At 40.4% G+C, this 16001-nt stretch overlaps 1 protein-coding gene across 1 annotated transcript; it reads right to left on the bottom strand.

Annotated features, from left to right (window-relative positions):
- Positions 1–1335: 1335 nt before the first annotated feature.
- Positions 1336–15887, bottom strand: sypb (synaptophysin b). The gene is made up of 7 exons (XM_071477055.1): positions 15758–15887; positions 14375–14440; positions 7632–7756; positions 6504–6702; positions 6195–6386; positions 5769–6081; positions 1336–3465 (listed from the first exon to the last, which is right to left on the bottom strand). The coding sequence occupies exons 1-6, from the start codon at positions 15773–15775 to the stop codon at positions 5800–5802; spliced, it is 882 nt and encodes a 293-aa protein (XP_071333156.1). The 5' UTR covers positions 15776–15887; the 3' UTR covers positions 1336–3465; positions 5769–5799.
- Positions 15888–16001: the final 114 nt, after the last annotated feature.

Raw genomic sequence — 16001 nt, 5'->3', positions numbered from 1 at the left:
GTATTTTTAGATTGTTATTTCGGTGCTTTAATTAAGTAAATGGTCTGAGAATTTTTTCCCCCACTATGAAGTATTAGCAGCAAAATATACTTAAAGCATCACAAGTAAAATCACTCATTTTGCAGAATAACTCTGTCATTGTTACACTATTAAGCTATATAAATTATATTACTGAAATATTATCATTGATGCATCAATGTGTGACTAGAATTTTAATGTTTGTGGTGGTCTGATTTAATCTGATTTAATCTATAACAACATATATATATATATATATATATATATATATATATATATATATATATATATATATAATATAAGCTGATTCTGATTTTGTATCAGTATAGTAATAAGTAACTATAGCGTGCACTATTTGTCTCTGGTTTATATGTGCAGTGAAATAAATGTTTTTTTTTTTTTTTTTTCAATTCCGTGGCTGTCTGAGACACAGCTGCTGATAAGTGGGTTATAAATTTGAATAGACAGTGACATGTCTTTACCAGAAACTTATTTTGAAAATGCAATCATGTCTGCTTTGGCAACTAAAGTAACAAACTGATAAGAAACACTGATAACATAGTCATCTACCTCTGTGTATAAATTATATTAGGTGATCATTATACATTACTATAGGTTTATTATATTCATTGAAGTCTTTGTTGAAACATTAGCCACTGTATAATAGTCATTACAATATTTTAACTGTGTTTTGCACCTTAATTCAATTGCCAATTATCTCTATATATGTAGTATAAAATCAATACAAAGTCATTAGCTTAAGAACCTAAAATCAGTTTTGGACTACTAGCACTATGCCTGCAATGTACTTTACAACAGTAGTACAGTGTGATGATTTAAATCCTGGTCTTATTTATTTCAATTTAGTGAAAGAAATTGTCAGATTTGGGTAAATGAGGGGAGATGACTCAGGAAGCCACTTTGAGTGGATACCCTCTCTAGCCACTAGGGAGTACCAAACCAAAACCACAAATTGGGCCAAACCATAGACTGTATAGAACGTTTAAGGGTTATTTTTGGATTAACATGCAGTCTGCTGATCAAGCTAACCTACATATTGGCACACAGCCTGTCTGAAATGGTGTTTAAAGGGTTGTTGCACTAGAAATAGGCCAGCCATTAAAAAATACCTAAACACCACTGGAATTTTAGAACTAACTATCTGAAAATTATATAGCAAATAAGTGATGTTTACTTTATACAATAATTAAAACTAATAATTATATTAATAATTTTGTTACAGCATATTAATGAAACAGATCATTAACATAAAAAAAAGATAATAAACTCCTATGAACAGAAGTGCACATTTTAACCTTCAACAGAATAATTTCAAGTTTATTTCATTTTGTTTCACATGGATCCCATATAATAAGAATACAGCAGAATTCTGGAGAGTCTTGGATATTTTTTTTCGCTGACTTATCATTATCATAAATACTAATATGTATACATCATACACAATAAACACAGCACTATCCAAAGGCGTAGAGAGTATCACAAGACATCATTCACCACTAACAACAGAGTATATTTCATTTCAGCATATTTATAAGAGCTACAATGAAAGAGAGGAGGAGATAGAGAGAGAGAGAAAAAAAACAGAGGTGGGGGGGACTAGAGGAAGAGAGAAAGCCAGGTGCTTCTACACTGCCTGAATCAAAAACCCCTGTTTTTTTAAAAAAAAAACAAGTGAACCAAAGCTGTGCAATGGATCGATACAGTGGAGATGGACGACAACTCATTCTGATTGATCTGACTGTGGAAGCAAAACTACCAATCAAGACACATCTCTTACCATTTGGCAAACATGATCTTGTTTATCCAAACAGGACTGGCAGTAGGACAGGTGTATTTATATCTGGAAAGAAGTAATTATTGCAGCAACTTACTTTGTGCTTTAAGTGGAATATAGCAGAGCTGCGGTATGTGCTGTGCAGTATCTACTACGATGGATCACACATACCACAACATTACTGTTTAGTCTAATGCTTTCCTGCAGCTTCGAGCCTCAGCCTCTCAAATACATTTAGGGATGCTTTAGGATATACGATGTAAAATGCATGCAGTAAATTGGCTTGCTTTCAGAGAGAGAAGAGATAAAGAAGGACTGAGGATGCAGGAGAAGTATACATGGAGACATACTGTTCAGACCGCCTTGTCATAATATATGTTTACCATGGCATAACCAAGGTCTTTTAAAATGTAGATATACTTTATTCTCATTTACCTACGGGTCTTGTTAATGTGAGTATGTACGTCGCTGATTACAGTGTGATAGAAACACCAGTTAAAAAACTATATGACTCTGTCTTACAACTTTCTGGACCACACTAAGAGGCGATCAAAAACAGGACGAAGTTCACTGACAAAATCTGTTGGATGCCATTACATAAATCTGAACAAATAAACAAACACACACTGCTAAAAACTGTTGTTCTCTGCCCCGACTCACAATATTCATACTGACAGCACACGATAGAGCACAGCAAATATGAGATGCTACCATGCTCACTACTTTTCTTAACCCTATATGCTATTTTTGATTTTTGTATGTCAGGATTTAAAATGTTCTGTGTATCACAAGAGTTCATCCTCTCTTGACCTTGATATTTGATGGAAAAATATATATAAAAACATGAATAAAGTTGAGACAACCTACTTATAACCTTCTATTATCATATATTCACAGCTACTACTACTATATATTACTCTTTCTCTGCTCACTTTGTACATCAATTAATTCTCTTCCGTTTCCCTTCAACACTTGCCATCACATGGGAAAATTAAAAAAAAAAAGATGTTCACAGGTTCTGAGATGAAAACATAAAACCATTGTTGAGGCATGAATAATTTAAGGGAATTGGAGGACAAAGGCTAAACTATGTGAGCTCCTAAACAGAACCAAAGTAAATGCAATTGAATAACTCTGTGCTCAACATTTGTTGTATAACAACTAATATGGAGTGCACAATTATTCAACTGTGTACATATAATCATATATATCAGCATGTTGATATTTACACAGCACAGACAAATACATTCTCCCAAGTTAAATATTACTACAATTTTTTTTTCTTCATAAATGTAAGTCTTTTCCGTTACAAGATTTCTCTTAAATGTTCGTCAACGAATGTTTTGGTATTTGTATTCAAGTTTTTCTCGTATAACCAAACAGACAATCCTCTGTTGTCTTCTACAGTTAAATACATCACGAGAATAAACATCATGTTACAGCAAAGACCCATTTCCCACATTTTTTTTCTCCCCCCCCCCGCCCCAGCTCCTGCTCCCCAGCGGTGTTCCCCTCCCCAGGCCCCATCAGTTTCTGCCCTCCATGACTCCCTCCCTCCGCCTGTCAACTCACAAATACACAAACAGACAAACAGAGGAGTGTGGAAATGCAGGTGGTGGTTGTCAGCCACACTCCAAAATCACGGGGTCAACCTGCGAAGAGGGAAAGAGGTAGAGGAGCAAGAGACAGAAGGGAGGAAAAAATTTAACAAACAGCAAATGTACAATCGCATCAATGACATGTTAATTATGGAAACAAAACTATATAAATAGGAGATACCGAAAGCTGACATTGAATTGACTTTCGAAGTTGCAGATGGCACCTACTCTATCATGATGTTCAGCAAATGTGAAAGAAAAGTAACCAGAAAATTACACTATATATATTTAAATGTAAAATATGTAATATATGTCAGTGTTACATTTTTATATGTTATGTAATGTGTTAATGTATAACGTGTAATAAGTTCAAAGTGGTAAAAGTTATAAGAGCAAGGACACCTACTGAAATTTAAAGCCCCTGAAAAAGTTATTTAAAATATTATGTATTTCTCTAAAATATTAAATATGAATGACTTAATAGGCAACAATCAAAGTTTAAGTTCAGAAAAAAACCCTTAGTTATGTTTAAACACTCAAAATGTCACAGGACTGGCGACATGAGCAAAACACCTGTCATTACTTTTTGATTTAAAAAGCTCAAATCTGATTGGTGCATGGAAATAGACCTTTTCCCTGTTGAGCACCTCCCACTTCAAACCAGTGAGAACAGCAGAGAGAAAAACACAAATACAGAAATCCATGAAGAGAAAGTGAAGTGAAGTTGATTGAGAAAAAAGGTTTTCTTGACATTTAAGTCACAAAATAAGACGAGATTTAGCCAAATTGTAGGTATTCAGTACAGGGAGACTGAAACCAGTGAACCCTATCCAGCGATGCTAAAAGCTCTAGCTGGGCATTTCTAAATCTTTGTAGAGCGCAATTTTAGTCAGTCAGGCTTTTTAACGCAGTGTTATTCAGTTTGTTATTGCAGGTAAGTGAATAAAGCTTTACCAGATAAGAGTTACTATAACAGGGGAATGTAGAATAAACTGCTTCCTAAACGTGATGATTATTTCACCACTGCTAACTCAGCATAAAGACATGTTGCGCCAATAAACAACCACTGTGCTTGTCGGGAAAATGAAAATATGGGTTGTTTTTAAAGGATAGGTTCACATTTTTTCAATCTATTTGTTCCGTATAAAAGAATACTTGTATGTCTCTAATGATTTTTTTGGCCACTTGGGGTCAGTAAAAACAAATTGTGAAAAAAGCATTGACATATCATCACTTTCTAAGTCAGCAAGTCCTCCAAACTAAACAAGCATATAGCTCTTAGCTCTGTTTTGGTCTCTACAGACTCCACTGGCTCTTTAGTGGCTGAATACATTCCCCTCCAAAATGATCACCAGCAAGTTGCTACCTGTGTCTGCGACTGTGATTGATTGGTGCTGAGGAGACAGTGTACAGTGGGTTTTCAGAGCTTTTTCACCAAAGAGCTGCAGGTGAAAACAATACTAGAAGAGTGGTGAGTGTGAAATAAAAAAAATAAAGTTGTGGGCAAGAACCTTTGTCCTTTGCACCTAAACAATGCAAAGGACATTCAAATGATAATAGTCTTAAGTTTCATCACTGTGAGCCCCTTTCACACTTTCAGATTGTTTTCACCGGGTCATTTGATATGTTATTACAAAATATTGACTATAGCTGCTTTAAGGTCAGCTGACACTAATAGGAGGCTCAGTTAGACAAATCAATTAAGTGTCTCCCTGTTAGAGTTTGTGCTGTAAAAATCCCTGTGTGTGTTTCCCTAGACTATTTTTTTTCAAAGGATAGAAACAAAAGAGGGAATCTCATATCAAAACGATTCTTTTAAATATACACACTTGATTTAGCAAACTCCCTCCCCTCCATCTCCTGGAAGAACATTAAGAAGGCATCTGTTCATGGCCTCCAAACTATCTAAACAAACAATCATTGCAGCTATTCCACTGCTCTCATTTGTTATTTTAACAAATGAGATGGTAGGAATAATTGTGTATTGACACTGTCAACAAGAAGGTTCAGTCAGTGTGTTTGCTCTGTTGAGCTATAAGCCAGCGCTGAAGAGGATGACTTCAAGTTTTGGGCAGTGAAGTGTTAGGACATTATAATACCTCCATATTTGAATATCATTCAAGGAAGCAAAGCGGCTCAGGAAAAGGTTTGTTTGTCATTTTCATAGCAGTAATATCTTGACTCATACTTGCTGATCATGTGCCCAAGAGACTAGCGGACCAAAATAGTGACATCAGAGTTCAGCTGATATTCGGCAGATACTGTTATAAACACTGCAGTTACACAGCCTTAATTTGTACTGTTGGATCACTGCCTCTAAGACATTCAATAATGTGCCGTGAAGTCCATGCACTCACCATCCTGCAGCTGTGGTTTGGCTGGACAGGCTCACATTTGATTAGAGTAGGAAGTGGGCTGCTGCTCATAGCCCTGGCTGTAACCTCCGTCCTCATTGTAGCCTCCCTGCTGGCCGTAGTCGGGCTGGTAGCCTCCCTGGGAGCCGGCGTAGGGGTCCTGCTGACCGTAGCCTCCCTGGCCAAAGGAATCGGGGGCGGGCTGCTTTTCCTGCGATGGGGCGTATGTTCCAGCGAAGGCAGCCATCCAGCCGGTCTCCTTGAACACGAACCACAGGTTTCCTATCCACAGGATCACGTTGATAAAACCAAAAGCCTGTGGAGCAGAAAGCAGAGCAATAAGTGATTATTCTACCACCAGTTTAACGTTACTGCTCTCATATGAATACCTAATACAGTTTAGTTCAGTATGAAGCATCTAGGACCTACCACAGAGGTGTTGAGGCCGGAGACCTTGGGGTCGTAGACCTCGCGGCAGCGGTTCTCTTGTTCGTCACAGGCTGAGATAAGAGTGATGACCTTCTCTGGATCAGTGTTTGTTTTCACGTCTGACAGGCCTTTAGCCCAAGCACATGAAGACACCAGCCACATGAAGGCAAATACCGCCGTCACAACAAAGTCCTGGGAATCGACAAGACAAGAAAATCACTTTTACTACCAACAGCTGCTGAATGTTAATTTGCTAATCCAGTTGTAGGACCTGTAGGCCAAGAAGGTGTGAGGGGTAAACAAACTCACAATCTGGGCCCCTTTGTTGTTTTCACGGTACTTCTCCAGTATGAAACAGTATACAGAGAGGGCTGCCATGGAGTAGAGGAAGGAAAAGACACCGATGGTGACAAAGAACTCAGCTGAGGAAGAGTAGTCTCCGACCAGGAACAGACGCTCGGGGTTCCCTCCCTTACAGGTGGGGGCATCAAAGTAAACCTGATGGAGCCTGAGAACAGCGAGAGACAGAGGCAGAAATTAAATGATGAAAGTGCAAAAGGAGCAAAAACAAAGGAACAGTTGTATATGTGAATACGGGGTTTCTCTAATATTTATTTTAGATGCGTGTTTGTGTAAAGATGATTAAAGATTTGATGATTAAAGGAACAGTGTGACATTGTGTGATATGCTCTTATTTGTTTTCTTGGCAAGATTTAGATGAGAAGCTTGATACCACACTCATGTCTGTCTGTCAAATATGAAGCTAGAGCCAGGAGAGATTAGCATAGCATAGCATAAAGACTGGAAACAGGGGGAAACAGCAAGTCTGGCTCAGTCAAAGTTTAAGAAAATGTACCGACCAGCACCTCTAAAGTTCTTCAAAGAACATGTTATGTCTTGTTTGAATAATCCATATTACAACTTATTACTTTTACACTTGAGTAGGTCATTTTTTATTTTCATTTTTCAGTTTTTTAGCTTTGAACAGAGGCAGGCTAGCTAGTTTTGACGTTTCCAGTCTTTATGTTAAGCTAAGCTAGCTGTCTTCATATTTATTTTCATGCCGCATATTTATTTATTTTTCCAGATATAAGAGTGGTATCTATCTACTATTTTAACTCACTGTAAGAAAGTGAAAAATCATGTTTTCCAAAAATGTTGACGTTTTTCTCTAATAGAAGGCGCTAAATTAATATACACTTCTATATAATTTATAGCAAAGGCCACTGTATGAATGACTCTTGTGCTAACAATATGTTCTGATATCATGGAATGAATTTTATTCTTCAGGATTTGACCTTACTTGTGCTATAATATACTAAGTGGCATTAACAATGATAACAAAAACAGGGGCCATGTGCTGAATGTGCATTTTGCAGTGTGTAACAGTCTACACTTTATTTCTTCAACACTGGACAGAGAAGAGAGGATACATACCTGAATGGATATTCAAATTCTACTTCTATGCCCAGGTCGCTCTCTGACCGGTTTTTACACTCCACGCTCATCTTGAACATGCCAGAGTAACTGCCACATGTCGAGAAGGCGAAGATTGCAAAGATCTGCAGGAGAGAGAAGGAAGGAAGGCACCAGTCAGACAAACTGTGATAAACAGAGAACACACACAGAGTGATTCGTTATTTCATGTCTCACATCTCTTCCACGACTGACTGATCGCATACAATCTCTATATTCCAGTTTGGCTCAGATGATGTAACCGTGTAAACAAAGAGCTTCACTGTAAAACAGGTGACAGCTCCACTCCCACTGAAAGCTGCAGACACTGCTTTCACCACCTGCAGTGTCTCAAGCAGTCTGACGTCTCCACCAATCACAGCGAGCTGCTGAAAAATGCACACAGAGTGCAAATCGATGCAGCGTTATCGCCAGGTTACACGGCAAAGCCTGCACCCGTTGCCATGGTTACCACTACATTTAGTTGACGTGGGTTTTCTGTAGATTTTTTAATAGTATTTTTAATTTTTTTGTATTTTGTGGTACAACAGTGATTGTGCATTCATTCAGCGTCTGTTACTTCAGGTACAAACAGCTCCGTCGTGTTCCCCAGCTCCCGCCTGTAGTCACGTAAACAACACAAAGAGACATGCATGGAGATAAACTAACACTCTCTCTCTCACACACACAGACACACACACACAGCAGATTAGACATGTCAGACTATTTTTACCACACCCTCCCCACACTGCAGGCCAGATCCGATTGGATGGAAAATCCAGCTATTAATCTGACTGAGGTGCTCCACCATCTGTCACCAAATACTCAACTACAAGCGATTGTACAGCCAGTCACAACACACACACACACACACACACACTCGCAGCCACACCCCCACACGTGAGCTTGTACACACACATGCACGAACGAACGCCACCTCCTTCTCAACACCAGTCCTGTAGTACAGTCTACCTGCTGCGGGCATCAACACACTTAACTATTTACAGTAATCTTGCAGCTAATGTGAGTCAGAGGCTCATTTGTTGGATTTACACACAGTGGCCGCCTAAAGAGAGCCTCATTGTGATCATTTCTACTCATCCTCCTCTCTTCCTGCAGGTGTATTTTATCTTTAAGGGTGTCTCCCATCGCCTTGAACATCTTCTCCCCCTGTCGTTATTAACATGTTTTAGTCATCAATGCAAATGACTGTAGATGTGATGAAATTGGCAGCATTAGCTCATTACAAATTTGAAGAAAAGGAAAAAAAAAACAAGTCATTTCCCATCTGGGGAGCTAAAATTTGAACATTTGCGCTTCATTGTGTTTTTATGGCTGCATGCGCGAAGCGTGAAATGTCAGTTCGAACTGGGCACTGATTCTGGTGCCTATTCACTTATTGTTCTTGATGAATGATCAAGACAGTCTCAACTCTGTCGTGTCAACCTTGAAAGAATGTAGCTCAAGATAACAAATCAAAAATAAAATCTGTAAGATCAAAAGATGAGACAGAGAAATGTGAGCTGTGGTTTGTGTAGCATTTTCCCTTTAATCCCAAAGGCAGAATAACAGGGTGTAATGCTGCAGCAGCTGCACAACTGATCAATAACTACAGCATGTGCAGCGTGCCACACCTGCAGCGTCGGCACAATCCTTCACACACAATGCTTATAATATATTTTATCCTAAAACAGTCACCAACCTCATTCTGTTTATTATAGCTGCCTGTTTTTATTAATGAGGCAGTTTATAGCTCCCAGTGTCCACATCATTCTTTCACTATCCCTCTGAGACGGTGTGCAGTTCAGATTTCATGAGATGGATCAATATGGAGATCGCCAACATTATGTTTGGCTTCCCTGTCTTCTTCTTCTCCTTCTTCTTCTTATTTTTCAGAGACATTTTGAAGAAAAAGAAACCTCACTCTATCGAGAAAGAAATGATCTCTTCGAGGCCACACCGCTGCTTCATGTGACTCATCCTAAAGTGATTTGAATCACGCTGATGTGACAGGAAGAATTAATTTAGGGAGCAGCTCATTTACATGTAGTTAAATGTGCGTATTTTTCTTGCATAATTTTACCTCTAGCTTTCTAGAACCTTATTACCCCGTTACAACATGAAATACAGGCCCTGATGTAAAATGTATTGAAACAAGGTAGGAATCACCTTGTGCGCTGTCATGTTCGTGTCAGAGTGAAGTAAAAGGAGTGTGCAGCGAGACATGAGCTACAAGCTAACGTCAGCATGGATGCATGTTCACCATCTCAGTGTATTTGGGCGGCTGTGGCTCAGGAGGAATAATTTCAGCACTTTCCTTTTTACTATTTGTGTTAGCATGCTAACGTTTGCCAGTAAACACAAAGCACAGGGGATCGCATTATTACAGCTCTTTCTGAGGGGGCACATTTCACAGCCATCCAGCAGTTTTTCAGACATTTCACTCCAAACCACAAATGTCTGCCTCAGGAAAATTAAGACGATCAACATGAATTATCCCCAGCTTCATTGTCTAAGAATCATGAATGACTTGTACATCATTTTGTGCAATTCCTCTCACAGTGCTTGAGATATTTCAGTGGTGGACTCACCAACACTGCCTTACCCCAGAGCCAGAGCACTGGCATGGCTGAAAACCAGTAGGAGGGAAACAGAAAAAGAAGGCACCATAGTGCAATTAAGAGCTGCACTTTTACGGTGACAGATGAGTGGAAGGAGGGGTGACGGAGGAGGAAGAGAGGCACAGCCAGGCTGAGAAAAGAAATGATGGCACACTGAGTGGTAGGTGCCATGGTAACACTGCTGGCAGCATCACACAGTGAGGAGGCAGAGGCTGGTTTCTACCCCTCCTGGTATGCTGGATGGTTGTCAGCTCTTCTGTGCTGAGAAGATACACAATCCTACACACTCAGACACAAACAATCTGTCTGCTACTGCCTTTCTCACAGCGTCTGTCCTTCATTCTCTGTCTCTCTCCATGAAAACTGATGATATGGATATTGATATTTCAGAATTACAAAAATCAAAAAATGAAATATAGATAAACACATGCACATTTTTATATTTTACATTTTTGTTAAACTTTTTTTCTTTTTAAATTAGGACCAAGATACAAACTGAGCGTAACATTTTACACTTGAAAAATAAACTTGTCAGCGCTCTCCTGTGCACGAACTATGTAATGGCAACACTGTTTCTAAATTATCTTACGTATTTCTGTGCTGTAATTCATTGTTAGTTGTCAACCAACATAGATATCTGCAATAACCTAATATCACATGATGATATTGATTGATATATTTAAGACTGAAATAAATTACCTACTTCTAGTCAGTATCCTGTGACGATACCTTCAAATGTGCTTGTTCCTATATAGCTAAAGCTTTGAAACGCATTCGTATCAGAATAAAAATAAAAATGAAAATGAACATAATAGAGAATGGATGCTGGATTGCTGTATGTCTCATATCTGCAGTGGCTGTACTGTACTGTGTAGCATTACATAAAATTACATGCCAGGATATAGCCAAAAGCACAACAGTGCAAAAATAAACACAAGCTGTGTAAGCCTTCACAGGAGGCCCTGGAGTAATAACCACAGAGAGTGTCTGTACAGCAAAAGCCTCCTGAGCTACAACAAAATCAACAGCCTTTATTACACATTAGGGACTGCACCAAAGTGAATAAGGCTCTTACTTCGTGTTCCCACAAACAGACGTTTTATTCTTGCCGGGTGTGAGTCAGAGAGTGAAATTTTAATGCCGATGAAATTCAACATAGCGGTGCCATCCTGTAGCAGCGGAGGCAGGACTCTGTGGTCGAGCTCTACATCAGCTGCATTTGGGAACTCAATGTCTTCCAACATCCATCAAATCTAGGCTTTGTCAGCACTACTCCCCAGAGACAGAGAGCGAGAGAGGGTGGGGTGGGGTGCGGTGAGGTGAGGTGGGGAGGGGGCGATTCACTCGTACATTGGACGCTATTTAAATCTCACACATTTTGTGAAAACTTGTGAACAGAAGCTTTCACAGACTGGTTTGATTTCCCTGCTCTGGTGTAGAAAACAAATCACAAGCTCTCACACCTTCAGCCCACATACATGACTGGTCTGAAGTGATCCGATCAGTTTCCATACACTCTCATCTCTCACTGCTGACAGATTGCTGCTTTGTATTTCATATAAAACATAACAGCAAAAAGCAGGCTACCAAAAAGAAAAGGAAAAAGAAACGGTTTTATTCTATTACATGGAGGCATTTCACTTTCACTGCTGCCTGTTTCCACTGAATCCTGCTTCAGAAACTGTAAAAATACTTTTGAGGGGTGGCTCCTCTCTCCCCTCCTAAAAACACTGTGTTGCTGGTGGTGCATGCCCATATTAATCCAGAAAGAGCAGCGGCTCCAGCGGCTCCTCCTCTAGTCTGACGCTGAGGCACGCAGGCCCTCTGACGGATGATTCATGGGCCCTGGCTTCCTGAGCGGGGCTGCTGATTGGTGGTTGGCTTGCTGTGACCCAGGGAGGCAGTGATGAGGTGCTGGCACACTCACACAGCTCCAGGGAAGGACTACAGAGTCATGCAGTACACTCATGCCGCTGACTGTTCTCTGGCATATCTGCAGAACCCGTTACAGAGCGGGGCTGCTTTGGCACGCACGTTTTCATCTGGGCTGTGTTATGTTCTCAGGCTGAGGAGCAGGGGTGTAGCTAAGAATTATGGGATCTGTGCACAAGAGAGGACCCCCCCCCCCCTTCTCAATTTCCTTCTCATCTAACCTCCCAAAATGTATAAGTGTATGCATATATTCAATTATCAGTTATCAGGAAAATATAGCTCTTTAACTAATGAGTATTTGATTATCGATCAATCTGTTTATTATTTTCATGACTAATTGTTACTGTCATGTTTCTCCACAGCCCAAGGTGACCTCCTCAGGAAGCTTGTTTTGTTTGAACATCTGGCCAAACCTACACATATTGAGTTTACTGTCATATATCACATTTCAGATGCCAGAAAGAGACATTTGTTGTCATTTCTGCTTGAAAAATGACTAAAATGATAAATCAATTAACAAAATAATCACAGATTTTTTTTTGTTTTGTTTTGTTTTTTGACCAAATCATTTCACTCACTATGTTGGTAATAGTAACTGGCTGCTTTAACCAGAAACACAAACCAGAAGCAAAGCCAGAATGAGTTCATTACATCACATCAAGGCTTTATCATAACATAACAGGAAAAACTAAAGAGAGGACACTTGACTCCACACATCTGAGAGGCTTTCACTTTGCTGCAGGGTCTGTAGGGGTAATTAGTACTACTATTCCCACCACTGTGGTGCCCTAGCTGTAGAGAAAAAAAAAACTGCAATAAAGAAGCACTGCTGTTAACCCTGCAGCCTGAGCATGCTGCTGCTGCTGATGGAGGACAAACAGTGTGGATGACAACATAAAATATGGATATGTGTGACCATCCTCAATATGCAATCTTCTGAAAACCTCTAAATGCTCTGGGATAGATCTACATGAATGGAAAAGAGGCTGAAACTAACAACTGACAATTCTCATCACCGATCGATCTGCTGATCATTTGCTTGATCGACTGGTTTGGTCCATAAAACAACAGGAAATAGTGAAAACACCCCAAGATGGTGACATCATGTTGGTTGCTTTGTCCAGCCAACAGACCAAAACCCAAAGATACGAAGAAGTTCATGATTGAATACAACAAAGAAAAGCAGTAACTCTTCACGACTGAGAAGGTGGAGCTGAGAACGTTTGGCATTTCGGCTTGAAAAACGACATTTATTCGTGAAATAGTTGCTGCAGTTGCTAATTGATTAATCCACTAATTGTTTCTACCCAAAATGGAAGTGGAGGAATTTGTGAAAATCTCTGTCGCTGTGTCCCATCTGATGATAGACAGGATATAATGTCCTAATAGGCACTATTTAATGATGCCCCTCCCCCAAACACAAACAAACAAAAGCAAAAAAAATCTTTCTCCTTAAAATGCAGAAGATTCACAATCCTTGAGCTAAATTAAATAACTCAGTGAATTTATTCATGCTGCTCTCTTCCCAGATAAACTGATGAGGTGAATAGATTGCTGGCTCCATCATCTGGTGGAGGAGACTGCGCACATCAAAACACTGTAATAAACTGCTCTGGTATGCAGAGGTCATGTCCTCTGAGAAACGTTCAACAAATTGTCATTATATTCCTCGGTGGACTGACACTGTGTTACTACAACAGTGACGTAATACATCCTGCTGGTGTCTCCTGCTCAGGCCTGCTGGGGCAGCGTCATCATCACCACCATCAGGATACAAGAGCCTGCTCAGTGTTAACCTCAGTCATTATTTGAATACACGGGTAGGAGAGTAATAATTAGACCTGAGCAGGAGTTCATGTTCAGGAGAAAAACTAAATAAAGACACATGGAAAAAGTGCTGAGGGAGGCTTCAGCTGTGAGGCTTTTTTTCTGAGAGTGTACAGTCACATCTATTATTAAGCTCCACGCAGCTTTATGACCTCTGTGTGACAGAAGGTCACAAATCTGTCAGTAAGAGACATGGCATTATTATTTCAAGCAAACAATACTAGTTCCAAGCACTTTATCCTTAATATATCCTTATATTAACATAGAAAATGTAATGCATTATTGCTATTTCTTGCAGTCACTGATAAATATGTAAAAAAAAAAAAAAAAAAAAAGACCACTTACCCACTGTAGAACTTTTATAAATCCCAAAGGTTGTTTGACTACCGTGAACTGCCCTTGGGCCACCAACTGTCAAAACACACACAAAAAAAATCACAAATCAGCTCTGGAGTTTTTAACATTATCATTTTCATGTCTCTCACTGTGTGAAGTCTCGGTACACCAGCGCAGGCATGATGATGATATGATGATGATGCTGATTAAAAAACATAAACCTAATTACCTCAGCCTCACAGGCCGGGCCTACTGCTGCTGCCTGCAGGTGTTTATTTAGCAAATATCTGCCTGTGAATGAAGTGACTCAACTGTCACAGCTGGTACCTTTGTGACCTGCAAACTACAGTATATTCATTTTGATATTGACTTCAAATGCTGTGATATTTGTGTGTGTGTGTGTGTGTGTGAGAGAGAGAGAGATAGAGAGAGAGAGGGAGGGAGAGAGAGGGAGATCCTGCCAGCATTACAATTAGACAAAGCTGATTAACTGACTGGTTCCTCTGCTCACTTGCTGCACACTTCACAGCAGCCTTTTTTTTTTTTTTTTTGTCCCGCTGGGAGAAACCCCGTCCAGCCTGTCAGGGGAAAGGTGGATGCATTTGTGCGCAGGTGAATGCGACACCGCAAAGAAGGCGGTGTGTCCCTGTGTGCATCAATAAATGGCCGCACAGGAGCAAGCAGCAGTGATGGGGATGCTTTCACCCTGGCGCCATTGGAAGCCAAACATCCATATTAAAAAGATGACGCATGAGCTGACTGAAAGAAATAATCGTGGTCGGAGCCTGGCAGCCCGATATTTCTCAGGAAAACCCTGTTGGCTTTGTAAGAAGCCTCACAGCTCTCAGGGACGAGCTGTGTAGTGGCCACAGAGATGCAGGAGACCGTCCCAGAGTCGGGCCTACTGCGGCTGCCCGAAAACACCGAGGGCCTTGGAAATGAATCAGATTCCCGTTTGTTATCTCAGCAACAGCGGGCTAATTGAGACCCGAGCAATCCGAATCAATGAGCTGAATCTCTGGAGATGACAGGCTACATCCTCTCCTTCCTTTGCTAAATGTCACTGCTGCAGCAGGCTCTGGACATCCTACACATTTTTTTGGGGACTGTCAGCTCCATCAGAGCGACTGCAGCATCCACACTGGAGAAGGATCCAGCTCCGCCGTGCCTTCACGCAAATGCATCCTTTCACATAAAAGCTAAATTACTATTCCGACCCGCGGAAAACGCAGCTGTAAAACCTAAAGGTCGGCGGTTTGTGACATTTTTTTTTTTTTTTTTTTTTTTAATATTCAGGCGCACCACCAAGGAAAAAGAGAAAAATAAACAAACATCAGCTACCAGACGAAACTATGATGAAATAGATGTTTTTCCCCCTCCCAAAAGCCTTACCTGGTTTGCAACATCCATCTTGGCCGCTTACTCGCCGATAAGAGGATCAGAGGGGCGGAGGGAGGGAGGCGTCTCATCCGGAACAGCCCAGGGGAGGAAGACGCCCAAGGAGGAAGAGCCGGAATGCGTCACAAGCTGGTGAGAGGACGTGGGAAGCGTCGTGACGTCAGATAAATCGCTGGATGTGGAGTAAGGCGTGGGGGCGTCTGGTCCAATCACAGCGCCGCTTTATTCTAAGGGGCGC

Source organism: Trachinotus anak, unplaced genomic scaffold (assembly GCF_046630095.1).
Source record: "Trachinotus anak isolate AG129_WGS33_773 ecotype Australia unplaced genomic scaffold, CSIRO_AGI_Tana_v1 ptg000004l, whole genome shotgun sequence".
Classification (NCBI taxonomy): domain Eukaryota; kingdom Metazoa; phylum Chordata; class Actinopteri; order Carangiformes; family Carangidae; genus Trachinotus; species Trachinotus anak.
The sequence above is the reverse complement of the archived record's forward strand: the minus strand, read 5'-3'. Positions and strand labels throughout refer to the sequence as shown.